At 33.3% G+C, this 14,549-nt stretch overlaps 1 protein-coding gene across 1 annotated transcript; it reads right to left on the bottom strand.

The window, feature by feature from the left end:
- Nucleotides 1-6,002: 6,002 nt before the first annotated feature.
- Nucleotides 6,003-8,068, bottom strand: LOC127252402 (transcription factor bHLH95-like). Its single transcript, XM_051276553.1, has 3 exons — nucleotides 7,691-8,068; nucleotides 6,188-6,550; nucleotides 6,003-6,101 (listed from the first exon to the last, which is right to left on the bottom strand). Exons 1-3 carry the CDS (start codon nucleotides 8,066-8,068, stop codon nucleotides 6,003-6,005), a joined length of 840 nt encoding a protein of 279 aa, XP_051132510.1.
- Between the last annotated feature and the right edge of the window lie 6,481 nt (nucleotides 8,069-14,549).

Genomic DNA, 14,549 nt, shown 5'->3' with positions numbered 1-14,549 from the left:
TATTTATATGGATGAGGTTCATGGACCGTGTTAAGCCTATAATGGTGCCGTACAAACAAATTTTATGATAACTGAGGGCGGGACACTGTTTGATGTGGCAGTGTATAGAGAGAGAGAGCTCAGTCCGAAACAACTTGAGAAAGGCCCGAAGAAAGGGGAACCGACTTTCGCTGCCATCTTGAGTGATGAGGATATCCCATGGGATAACAAAATGGAAGCTGGGGATCCATATAAGGATCTAGTGCTAGTCCTAAATGAGTTCGAGGATACCATGCCAAACGATCTACCTTAGGAACTGCCCTCTTAACGAGCTGTCAATCATACTATTGATTTAGTAGAAGGGGCAAAACTTGTCTCTCGGCTTGCTTACCGGATGTCCCCTTATAAGTTGGCAAAGTTGCATAAACAGTTGGGAGAAATTTTGGTGGCAAAGTTTATAACCCCATCAAAGAGCCTGTTTGGTGCGCCGGTATTATTCCAGAAGAAAAAAGACTAGAGCCTAATGACGTACAATGAATATCGAGCGCTTAAAAAATTGATGGTGAATAAGGAGTATCCAGTGCCCCTCATACCTGATTTATTTGATTGTCTATAGCTGGCAAGGGTTTTATTCAAGCTAGACCTTCATAAAGGATACTATCAAGTACGGATTCAAGAGGTCGACGAGTCGAATATTGTAGTCATCACGAGGTATGGGTTGTATAAATTCAAAGTCATGCCCTTCAGCTTAACGAATGCCCTTCTAACTTCTGCACAATGTTGCAAGAGGTGTTGTGAGATTTCTTTGATGACTTTGCTATGGTCTACTTGGACAATATTGTGGTGTATAGCCGGAGTATGATAGATCATATTGAATATTTTCGAAAGGTATTTGCAGATATGAGAACAAACCAACTTTACATGAGGAGAGATAAGTACGAGGGTGGCTTACATGAAGTAGGGTTCTAAGGGCACATTTTCGGAAATGGAAGAATCTGTATGAAGCCCGAAAAGGTCAAAGAAATTTGAAGTAGTAGGCACCTAAATCCCCAATAGTGGTATGATTTTTCCTTTCTTGACAAATTATTATACATGATTTGTTAATAGTTATTCAGCAATGGCGATCCCCTTGACGGACATGTTGCGAAAGGAGAAGAAATAGGAGTGGACAAAGAAGTGTCAAGAGGCATTTAACCGGCTAAAGAAGGCAGTTATAAAGGGTTCAATACTTGCACTCCCTAACTTCTTAAAACCATTCAAAGTACTGACAGATGCTTCGGATGTGCTGGTAGAAATTGTACTCATGCAAGAGGGTCACCCTGTGGCATACGAAAGCCATAAGTTACTAGATGTTGAGAAGTTGTGGCCTACGCATGAGAAAGATATGTTTGCAATGGTACACTATCTAAGAGTGTGGAAGAATTAGTTGAAGGCGGGATTGTCCTTCACGATCATCACCGACAACCAAGTTGTAAGTTATCTACCAGCCCCAAAAGAAGTTGATGGGGAAACAAGCATGGTGGCTTGAATTTCTTGCAGAGTTCAAGTTTGAGATCAAGTACCGTCTCGAAAAGACCAGTTTTGTGGCTGATGTTTTGAGTCGCAAAGTAGACCTCTATAGCAATTTCAACAGCAACAACCCTTTGCTGCACAATATCATAAACAAGAGGGCTATTATGAAGCTTAATCTTATCACTAGGCTCCCTAATATCCACATTAAGCACTTGTCTTTACTCCACCTCCCATAGAAAGTGCTCAACCACTGAATTAAGAGGACATCACTAGAAATTCCGAGTGAACAAACCAAAAAATTTCTAAAGAAAAAGATGCAAATCAGCTAGATCATTGAGGCGCTCAAGTTAACGTAGAAAATGGACTTTTCCTAGGATAAATGAGACTGCTCTAAAAAAAGCAAAAGCAATAGAAACTCGGAAAAGAAAGCACACTTCATCACCACTGAACCCATCCAGAGGTATTACTCGCTCAATTGTTCATATTTCTTTGAGTTTATTACATGTACAAAATGAGAACATTCAAGCTCACCATGAAGAAAAACATTCTAATGAGCCACGAGCAGCCACTGCCACTCGAAGCTAACATCTACAGAAGGAAGAGCAAAGTGAGAAAGAATTAGGTAAAGCTCATTTCCCATGCATCTGAAAAAGAATAATGACACCACGGATTTTAGAAAGTTAATGCACACATTTGTTTTGGATTGATTTGCTTTGAACTCTCAAGTATTGTCCCTTTTTTAGATTGATTTGATTTGGACTCTAGATCTTTGTTTCATCTTAATGATTCTAACTAGATAGAGATACTTCAACACTTCTACCATTCTAGAAAAAATTCCTAAACGCCGACCTAGATACTTCTGATCTATTTCTTTTGAATATAGATTTTCTACCAACTACCCATGGCACAATTGATTTTGTATTATAACTTGGTGTTTAACAAGGCAAAGCCTCCCCTATACAAGACGTTTTTGGCCTTTGGATGACATGTCATTGATAGATAATGAAGGGAAATGATTGATATATGCCTTCATCTCTCTCCCTCTCTTTTTCAATTGTTCTTTCTCTAAGGCCTTTTAGATGACATTCCTTAACATTGTGTAGTTATTAATAAAATGGGTATACGAACTATGACATTTATAGTAGGTCTTTCTTTTTAGTTCCTCTGAGCTAAGAATCCTATGGCCTTATCTTAGCTTGATTTGTTTATCTTTACGAAAGTAATCAAATATTTGCTCAGTTTTGACTATATCAAATGTATAGACAATCTTCACTTGTTCCTTGCCTTTGGTAGGTTTTAGGGCCAGACATGTGTAAGCTTTTCCTTTCAAGAGTTCTTGCTGTCATGACCTTGCATTCAGGGTCCTCTTCAGTTAACTCAGCTTCTTCAGCATAAGATGCTATGGTGGAGTTGAAATCCTTTTTCCGTTTTGTGGCCCATGTATCCCATTTCTCCTTAACCATGCATTATGCCTAAGATATTGCCAAGACAAGTAGAGAGAAATCCTAGAAATGGTTGAAGGCCACTTTTTCCTTGATGTCCGTTTTTGTATTTTCATGGCCATGGTAGTGGTATGATCCTTTAATCTCATTATGTAATTAGCTTTAACCAACATAAACCATTCCAAGAACTGGGTGACTCGCTCATCATATTCTTGTTTTATGGCCACTAAGTGTGCGATAGTAGTCTCCACAAGTGGTGTGTAAAACCGATCGTGAAACATCTGCTCTATCTTGGTCCAAGACTATACAGAGCCGAGGGCCAAAAATGTGTACCACAACAAGGCTAATTTTATTAAAGACACAGAGAATAACTATAGCCTATACCAATCATTAGTTACTAAATCCCCGTATTAAGCCATAATATGCTTATATGCTTAATCATAGATTTTCTATCTTTGCCTGAAAATAATTAGATGGTAACGGCATAGTGTCCAAGATCAAAGATGGGTATAGGCTTTGATAGATGAGCTTCTCTTCAAATTTAATTATGGGGAAATCTTGTTTAATTCTTTCAGATATGAGCTTTGGAGCGATAAGTAAAAGTAAATCCATTCCCGGTCCTTGAGATAAGTCAATCCTTAAGGGGGGCTCGTGATTGGAAACTATCCATCAATTCTCCCTTAAGGGTTCTATGCAATGGGAGGGAGACCCTACCCTTTTGGTTGTCCTCAGGAAGTTGGCTCTCTATTCCTTGTCAGTTGATGGCCAAAATGACCAAAGTTGATACCATGTGATCCTATTCCCGCCCATTGGCTTCCAAGTTGGTTGTTCTATTCAGTACATGTGGATTGTGGCCTCTATAGTATGCCGACTTGACCATATTGTAGATTTGGTGGACTGCAGTGCCCATCTTCATTCCAAGTGACATTCTGACTAGCATATCCACCCCTCGGGTTAACTTTCCAGCCACTTTCGAATGTGCTCCTTGAGAAAAGAAATTCATTGGTTCTTCTGGCTGGAACCCCACCCCTAGAGCTGTATGTATTTCTTATATAGTTTGAGTATTATTTGTTGATCCATTGTATTTTCCATCCTCACAATATTTTCTTCAATGAAGATGTATTTATATTGTATTGTCCCACTGAGTGTGCCAATTGTTGGTTCCAAAATTTACCGAATCTAAGATTTTATGAGTGAATACGTGCCTAAGTCAAGCAATTTGTGTTGGCCAAGGGATGCAAGCTAATGTTGGGTCTTAAAGATACCCTAAATAGGTTTATGAATCCAAGAATAGGTACACAGGCTCAAAGAATTTCAAACAACTCGAGTTTCAACGTGAAGTAATCTCCCACCGAAGCTATACGAACATATTGAAGAATTTCACTAAGGTTTTGAAGATGAACTAATGAAAAATGCTAAAATAAATACTAAGCTCTTTTTATGATAAGTCGTCTACCTTGATTGTTCCAAATGGCTTTATTTATATACAAGTTAAATCAAGAAAAATAGCAAAATAAAGATAATATTAACAATCCATAATAATAGGGGATTTTTTAAAATAAATTCTAACAAATTCTAATGAGTACACTCCATCCAAATCTTTTGTGGATAAGTGTGAATCTTCTTCCAAATGAGGTTCAGTTCGTAGTTGTATCTCCTTAGGGTTTAAAGGGACCTTATCTGGAGGTCTAAAGGTAGAACCGTCACATGTGTGGTTGAATCCGTGACTGCACCCTTTTGGCATGTCTTTGAAACTTACATAGGCGACGGTAGCGTCTTTCGCCAGATTTCAGGCCAAGGGTTAATCATGTACTCTAAAGGAAAATTATGTACTCTAGTTTAAAGGAAAATCATGTACTCTAGTCGGTTGGGTCTTGTCCAACACATTTAAAATATTATATGGAAAAATATATATTCAAAATATCATATTGTACAAGTACTTATATAAAGTCAAATATTTATTTTCTATTCAACATCTATATTCTTATACCAACCCAAAATACTAAAATATTTTCAAAATATATAAATACACCCTCAATTTTTCATTCAACATGTTTAATCAATGTCTATTTATATCACATTAAATACTATTTAAATCAAATTTATAATATTTCAACCCCAAACTCAAGTTCAAACTCCAAACAAACGGGGCTTCGTGTCTATTTTCTATCTTTTTACCCACTTTGAATGATTGCGGGACTTCAAAATAGTCATTCAAATATTATATAGTTAATGAGAACAAAACTATCTTAGATGTAATATTTTGTATAAAAATTAATTTTTTATATATGCAATATTTTAATGGTCTTTTTAAAAAATAAAAATATATTGTCGTAATTTTTTTATAGTGTATAGTCGTTGAAAATTTTCAATTGGCGGCCTACAAAAATATTGGCCCAGCCAGATGAAGTGGTAAGCGGGATTTCTAAGCTAGCTCAAAGAAAGTTTTCTGAACGAACTATGGCGTTTGAATTTTGAAATTGATTAAGAAGACAAAATTTGTTATAACTAAATAAACATTCAAAGATTGAAACATAAAAAGAGAAGGACTAGCAAAAAATATGTAAGAAACAATACGCAAAATTAAGGAAGAAAAGTAAATAAAATGAGCAATTACATTTTGGAAAATAGATTGGAATTGTCGACCTCATCCGTGTGCATCTTGCTCCCTTTTTTTTTCTTTTTAATTTTCGATGAAGTCCTTTTGTTAATGATAAATTTATTGGCTTCATAGTTGGCTATGTAATTTACTTATTAAAGCCACCATTGAAGCTTCCATAACCACAATTAAACACCTTCTAATTCCCTTTCTTCATCGCAAAAGTTCCTTCGCTACTTTGGGCTTTGCCTACCAAATCATCTCAATAAAAATTTAGGGTCAAGTTCAACACAGGGCAAAAAATATAACATGCAAATAATACAAATATATATGCATTCAACTTAAAAATATATATGTCAAATACCATAGATTGTCTTAAATTTAATTCGGAACATACTATGAAAACTTGCCTCCACGATGCAAAAAGTGTAGTCCGCTAAAAAGAAACACAAAGAGCAATGGTAATATAATTAAGCATTAATCCAGGCCATGATGTCGGAAGCGACTTGTTTGTAAATTTCTTCAGCAAAGGGAAGTGTCTTTGGGAAGTGATCCGGCGCCACAGTTACCTGCATAATTTCATTCGCATGATAAAATTAATAAATATGTAAATAAAATGAAAATAAAATTACTAATTAGATTTAGAAATACGGACATGGAGGAAGAGCATGCGTCCAAAACAAATGGTGTTGAGGTGCCCCGAGATGATAGAGAGGTTATAGTTGTGCATGAGAGAGCAGACAACGATAAGCAGTTGGGGTTTGGGGTTGATGCGGGGGTAGTAGATGCTCAAGTGTGCGTCATTACCGGCCACATTTAGAACCACATTCGGAGATGCCCATGTCTTGAAACCCCTCGTCGACAAAAATTCAGATTTGGATATGGATTTGGATTTTATCATCTCTGGCATCATTTGCTTCTCAGCTCTTTTCAGCTTTTGCTTCTCCATGTTGTGAAGGATTTTCTCCAATTTTTGCATGTACAATATTGCCTCATCCACTATTTTCACTTTGTCTGCCTGCAAATCGACCATAAAAAATAATGGGTGCACACATTATTATCACGATTGATTAAATTTTTTCATATGTTAATTTTCGCTTTGCACAATTACATAATTATGAAATTTAAAATATATTGAGAATATAATTAATATATAGTTATAATCTATAGTGTAAATAAACAACAACAACGATAATAATAATAATAATACTCCCTCCGTCCAGCAAGAAGGTTGTCATTTGGTTTTTTCGTCATTGTACTTAACATTAAAAATATCTTTATATTTAAATAATTTACTCAACAAATATCATTGTATTTGTATTATAAGAGACTAATAAAAGTATTTTTGTCTTTTTCTTTGATTTCTACTGCGTATGGATATAATAATTAATATTTAAAGTTCAACACGCAAAAAGGCCATGACAACCTTCTTGCGGAACGAAAGGAGTAATAATAATAATGAATTTTTCTACTTTGATCTATGATTTAAATTGAACAATTCTTCTATAACTTCTCATATTTTGGCATACATCTATATATTATATGGGGCAAATATTATATGGGGCAAACAATACATGATATAGAGATGTACAATACATGATTTATATTAATATAATATAAAAATATAGTATTATATAGTCTTACATATAAAATATTGTCATTGATTCAATTATAAAAGATATATTTTTATAATAACACGTACAAGTATTAACTAACAACACATATTTTTATTCAATACATTACATATGTTGTGTGCTTATTTTACATGTACTGACCGAGAAAAATCAGTATAGTGTTGATTTGCGCGAGTATGTACAGTAACCACCATCTCCATATAAATGAAATGAAATTACATAATCTACCAAACATAGAATTAGCCTAAATATTCCCTTTATTCAAGTGCACAAATCTATCTTAATTAATCACTCTGATAGAATAACATAATGAGTGAATAGTGCAAGACCAATAAAAACAAATATACTTACACCTCCTAAACAGATCCACACTAGTCATGACATACCGTGATGCAAAATCTAAGTATAAGATCATAGTATACCATGCTGAAATCTAAGTCTATATTCTTCCTACTATGGCATTTCAAATATAAAAATAAAAATAAAACCAAAATGGAATATTCACCAAGAAATAACAAAATTACCCTTGGAGGGAGATCGGGGATTATATCACCAAGATCATGAAACATTTTTGTCATCTTTTTTCTTTGCTCTCGTTCTCTATTCAAGTGTAGTTCATATTTCGATTCATCTTTTACGGCTCTTTTCTTAGCTTTTACTTCCGGTGGAACCATCGACACCACTTCAGCATTGACATCCACGTTCTTTTCCTTTCGGTTATCAGTCATACCATTGGGAGCGGGCACCGTATTTCTTGCACATTTATTTGACACTGAAATCGGAAGCCCATCACCTTCAAAGGCACCTACCGTTTTTTCGCCATCTTGATTTGGCACTACAACCGGATATGTCCATGATAAATTGTTGCGGTATACATCTTCTTCACTTATCAGTCTTTGCATTGTAGCTAGCATCAAAAAACAAAATATATTATCTCTATGTTAATGACTAAATATGTGAGTTTTTGGTGAATATCGATGAAAACTTTGGGTTCGAGAATATATATATATATATATATATGGTAAGATGTGTAGGAAAAAATATGAAAATGGAAAGAACTATTTAAAGGGGCGTTATAAAAATAGGATATAATATAATTATAAGACAAAAATTAAATGTCAGGATTCAAAACAAACTATAGAAATGATATCAGTTCAGTCACTCCCGGGATCTTTGATCCTAGATAAATTACAATCGTAGATATTATTGGACCTACAAATATTAACGGTTTAGATTATTTAAATACTTTGAATTTTGAGAAAAAAAAAATATAATAAAAAGTAAAAAAATCATAGTACTTTAATAGGATTCTCTTTCTAAATTTGCTCAACCTTACTTTTTTTTTTTTTTTTTTTACTCCTTGTCCTTGCCCTTGTACTCATAATAATACTAATATTATTATTAATACCAATAACAAATGCCCCATAATTGTCAAGTATGATTTCCTTCTCATGCATACATATGAGTAATTTTTTTAAATATATATATATGTATTTCTTATTTACTGTCACATCAATTGCATCTTTGATCCAAATGAGTATCAAAGTAGATAGTACTATATTTTAATTTATTATTTATTTAATATTAATAGTTTAGAAAGTGTGAGATTCACGTTTATTTGTAACAATATTGATATGCCAGTTGTCTGTAATTATGGTAACTATACAATAAATGTGAGTTAAAAATATGTAGGTTTGTTTGGTTGTATTTTTCAATCACTTGTTTTCATTATTTATTTGCAGTAATTTATTTTATTTTTTTATTGAAAATATTGCATTAAATATTCATTTTTATTGCACTAAATTATTATTATTATCAATTTAAAATTTTGCTATTCGTAAATACACCAAAACACAACCAAGTAAACTTGTAGTACTGATGGGTACCGATGATTCATTAACTTTCTTTTAAGATTACTATAATAAGCAATTACAATCATCATTAGTCTACAAGTAGAATCGACTCTTTTTAAAAATACTACTTAGAATATTCTAAGCCAAAGAAATTATAATAATTATGTCAAATAATGTGATGCATACCAATGTTTGAGTACATCTTCAGATGTGACGAGATGCCATAAAAAGGCATTTTGAAAGTGGACTTATTAATTTGATGTATGGCGGATTGACTTCATGGGATCATTCGCTAATTTCCATGGAACTTCTATGGCTTGGTCGTAGTAAATTATGTTAGTAAATGGGTCGAGGCATTTGCACTTTCAACCAATGATGCGACTCAAGTAACAAAGTTTATACAAAACAAATTTTCTCACATTTTGGTGTTCTCAAGACATTCATTAGCACGAAGACACTCGTTTCGTCAACGAGTGATTTATCGTTGATAATGTTGGATTTAAGCATATTCTCTTTATGATTTTTACGAGCATTTGTTATGATTTATGATCAAATTTTTGTTTAACAAAGCCAACGTATCATGGCAAATGTGTTTTTTTAACATCTTTTGTATCATATAATTAATATGTCTTAGAATTTTGAGAATTTCAGTTGCATTTTGGAGGTATAAAACATGAAAAAAGGCTTCGTATGGGAGGAATCTGAGAGCGTCGTGTGATACTTCATTTTGATGTCAAATTGCGAGTGAATGCATTGTAATTTAAAGGGAAGGAAAGAAAGTTTGAAGTTCGTCTGAAGGTTATCATGATCCGTGTGAGAACGAATCTCAACCCTTGACATTAACATATGTTGGATTGGACGGCTTAGAATCGTTGTACCGGTTGGCAAACTGCAACCACCATCCTTCTTGAAGCTCTATCTGCATCTATAAATATGGGTTGAGTTGAGTCATTTGTAATAATTTCCATTCCTAGAAAACACGATCGTTTTAGGAGAGCTCAAGCTTAATGAGCTCCTTCAAAAGTCTAGCTCAGATGGTTTTTGCAGCATTTGTGAGAAAAGTCACTTGCTCGCCACCCATCTCATTTACTTTTTGCACTTAGATAATTTTTTTATTTTTGTAGCTTAAATCCAATTTTCAATTCATAGTGGAAACACGAACTTCAATTCTTAGTTAATGAAATATCATATTTCTTTACATCACTATCACTCATGGATGACAGTAGGTTAAGATTACTATATCTCGCGATGCGACGAGAATAAACGATGTTAAAATCGAATATAAGTGACTTAATTAAAATCTAGTTAGAAGGTTCTGAAAGGATTCCACACTACTAGATCGACCTAGGAGCTATTGCAAAAGCGACTTCTTAAGCAAATTGGCAGTAGGTAGAGAGTGAATTAGTCTCTTAATTAATCAGTTGTGAGTATCTAGGGAACGACTTTCAGGGCATTTAAATAATAAATGCAGAAATGAATCATTAGCACAATGTTTTAGGAATTAGTCTGTCTTACCGTGATTACCTCTAGGCCTAAGCGAACCATTGTGATCGTGATGCAATTAGCGGATAGGAATCTTATGCTATCGCTCACAAGTAGTATTATGTCTCACGAAGTGTGTACATATATATTGTGACAATTTTTCCACTTCATCCACCTATTATTATCTTTTCAAACTCGCAACCTTATAATCATATAATCTACGTACATTATTCATACACCCCATCCATTTCCACCATCACATTTTCACAAACACCCACCCTTCGCCACGCGACCAATTCCCACCTTATTTTTCTCCTTTAGACTTGTTCTATACTTTAAAATCCTCAACATTTACATTCTTGTCTCTGTGCAAATAAATCCAAATTTTTATATTAAAAACTCACGATATTATTTAACTTAAGTTTTCCTTCATATTAATGTCTTCACTTCGACCCGGCGCTCACTGATTAATATGAAAAAAAACTTTTTATTTGATGAATATTTTTATAGTGCAAATTGATTCTCTTAGTACACCTACTTTTGTCACATACTTGCATCCAAATCAAAAGTAAAAATAGTTCTTTAAAAAAAAATCATCAAAAAAATTTGTGCCGTTTCAGGAGTATTTTTCATGAGGGTGTACTTACGCATGATAGCGAGCTTTATGACAATTTATTGTGATAAATGATTCTCATCTTAGCAAATTTAGAAGTTCTAAGAGGCGTGTTGGTTTTTTGAGATTCTTCATGAGCACCATCGCGACCATTCCTACAAGATTATTTACTAGCATGAGTGTTTTTTTGCTTATACTTTTGATTGAATTTGTTCAGGAAAAAACAAAGGGTAGTGTGAGGATGTTTAATAATGTTGAATTCGAGCATATTTTTTTGATAATTTTTATAAGCATTCTTTATGATTTATGATGAAATTTGTGTTTAACAAAGCCAAAGTATCTTGGCAAATGTGCTTTTTAACCTTTCTGTATCATCTTATATTCTTTGGTATTTTGAGAATTTCAGTCGCATTTCAAAGATATAAAACATAAAAAAATGGCTTTGTATGGAAGAAATTAGGCACAGTCGCATGATACTTGGTCGTGTTGTCATATCTCGAATCTAGTCACATTGGGAGATCAGGAGTGAATGCCCTGTAATTTAAATAGAATGAAAGAGAGTTTGAAGTGCAAGTCTGGATTTGTGTGAGAATGAATTGCAACCCTTGATATTAACATTTGCTAGATTGGACAGCTGAAAATTGTTTTCGAAAACTGTAACCTTCATCCTTCTGAAAACTCAGTCTGCATATATAAATAGCGGTCGAGTCGAGTCACTTGTAATAATTTCTATTCATAGAATACACAACCATTTTAGGAGAACCCAAGTTGTAAGGAGCTCCTTCAAAAGTCTAGCTCGGGTGGTTGGCAGCACTTGTGACAAGAGTTGCATGTTCGTCACGTACTCATCTCATTTACTTTCTGCACTTTGATAAATTTCCAATTTTTATAGTATAAACGCAATGTTCAATTCATAGTGTAAACATGACTTTCAATTCTTATTTAATGAAATATAATGTTTCCGCATATCACTATCACTCATGGATGACATTAGCTTAAAATTACTATCTCATGACACGACAAGCGTAATTGATGGTTAAAAAAATTATAAGGGACTTAATTAAATCTGGTTAGGAGGTTCCGAGAGGATTCTATACTACTAGATTGATATAGGTACTACCGCAAAAGCGACTCCTATAGCATAATTAAACTTAAACAAATTGGAAATAGGTAGAGTCTTTTAATTAATCAAGCACAAGTATGGAGGATAATGGATCGCAAGGGATTTAAATAATGAATTCAAAAAATGGATCATTAGCATAATAATCAAGGATTTAGCCTGTCTAACCGTGATTACCTCTAGGCCTAAGTGAACTATTGTGAACGCTACGCGATTAACGGATAGGAATCTTATGCGATCACTCACACATAGTATTCTGTCACACTTATACGCAACCACCTTTCCACTTCACCCACTTATCATTATCATGTCTATCTCACGACCTTATAAATCCTATCATCCACGCACATTATTAACACACCCCATACATTGCCACCATGACATCTTCACAAACACCCACCCTTTGCCACGCGACCAATTCCTACCTCATTTTTCCCCTTCATACATATTCCATATTTTAAATCCTTGAAATTCACGTTCTTGTCTCAATGCAACTAAATCTCAAATTCGATTCATAAACTCGCGCTATCATTCAACTTAAGTTCTCCCTTACATTAGTGCCCTGAGTTCGACTCGGCACTCACCGGTTAACATTAAAAAATCTTACTATTTAATGAATACCTTTGAACTACTATGTGATTCTCTAAATTATACCTACTTTTGTCGCATACATGCATCCAAATAAAATATAAAAATAATTCTTTCAAAATAAATCATTAGTTGCGCTTCTCGCAAAGTACAACGATCACCACAGTCTTGCTACCCCCTACCACCCGCAGTCCAACAGCCGAGGTGAAGTATTAGATCATATATATTAATTTTATGTTATGTTTATATTTTATATGATGCATGCATATTAATATATATTAAAAAGAAGATTTAACATAATTGTTGAACGATTATAATATATAGTTGTTGCTAAAGATATAAAAGAAATAGTTTTTAATAATTTCACATAAATTAATTTGTTGATTGAATATAATTTCACTAGAAATATGAAGTTGTAATAATAATCGATAAATGTATTCAAATTATCTTATAATATTACTTCTTGTTCTTCAACTATTAAAACCAAGTTGAATGAACATTGATTATCGCCACCTTTTAAATTTTTTTTCTTTTTCTTTTTCCTCTGTTTATGGTATATAAGAATTCCTCAATTTTTAAACATATATTCTTATATTTATTTATTTATCCGGGACCCGGATATCCAAAGTGACTTTATTATATGCTCTCACTATCCGGTAAAAATAGTCCATTTGCATCCAGAACGGACTCATTTAATATTTTATTGAAAATGATAGAAGTGAAAACATACTTATAGGTATTTTTATAAATTTAGTTAGTAATTACTGATGGTGAGGAGAAAAAAACGTAATAAAGATAGCGGTAATTGTAATAAATAAGTGTTGAATAGATACTAATAGTTAAATGATGAGATTTTGGCGTTGTCAAAATTAGTAATAGTTTAATTTAACAGACGGACTAACAGAAAAGTAATAATAAATTTGGCAAATGGAAAGAATATTTCTTTCGGTTATAGGTTTTCTTATAGCATATTTTCATATTAAGATTTTTCTTATTATTTGTTGTCATGTTTAGAGTTTTCTTTACATTTGTTTCCTTTTATTATATATTTTCATTCTTTATTACTTCAAGTATCTTTATGAAAGGTCACTAATATCATTGTATACTATTCGAGTAAACCGTGAACAAAATTTATTTGTTATTATTTTCTCAATATTTGTCTAGTATTAGGATGTTATTTTGCCAACATAAAATTTTCAAATCGAGTCTTTGAAGTGATTCATTAGTTTGTAGCTTCAATTCTTTAAAGTGATATTTAGCATAATGTTTTTTATTTTGGTCTTTGATTTTGATTTCAGATTCAAGACTTATTTCAGCGGTTGATTATTAATCATATTAATTCACATTCTATGCACTATCATTTGTTCTACATTATATCTTCTTTCATCTATATTTTGTTGTTCTATTGAACTTTGTGGCTAAAGAAAATATTTGGAAATAATTATACACAATTTGTGATATTTGTTAACCATCTTGTTTCTCTACCATCTTCTCTTTCTCACATAAGTTATGGATTTTTCTTGTTGATGTCTTTAGAAAATTGATTATTCTTGTCAGACGTAGAGTCGAAAAATATTCTGTTTGGGAGAACAAGAGTGTTTGAAGAACAGGACAATGACACAGACATCCAAACTCAAAGAAAAAGATTGTAAGACTCAAAGATTGTTTAACCAAGTAATCTCGACATCAGGACCACAAGAGCCGGGAATACAAGACCAAGACAAAAA

Source organism: Andrographis paniculata, unplaced genomic scaffold (genome assembly GCF_009805555.1).
Source record: "Andrographis paniculata isolate CXL003 unplaced genomic scaffold, ASM980555v1 Contig46END, whole genome shotgun sequence".
NCBI classification, from domain to species: Eukaryota; Viridiplantae; Streptophyta; class Magnoliopsida; order Lamiales; family Acanthaceae; genus Andrographis; species Andrographis paniculata.
Note: the sequence above shows the minus strand (reverse complement) of the source record. Positions and strands in the feature narration are given on the sequence as shown.

What these genes read in the sequence shown, in the direction of transcription:
- LOC127252402 (XM_051276553.1), bottom strand. Translation starts at nt 8,068, where the DNA reads ATGCAAAGACTGATAAGTGAAGAAGATGTATACCGCAACAATTTATCA. An exon ending in TCCCCGATCTCCCTCCAAGG is followed by an intron (nt 6,551 to 7,690) that starts GTAATTTTGTTA and finishes GTCGATTTGCAG; the next exon opens with GCAGACAAAGTGAAAATAGT. An exon ending in GACGCATGCTCTTCCTCCAT is followed by an intron (nt 6,102 to 6,187) that starts GTCCGTATTTCT and finishes GAAATTATGCAG; the next exon opens with GTAACTGTGGCGCCGGATCA.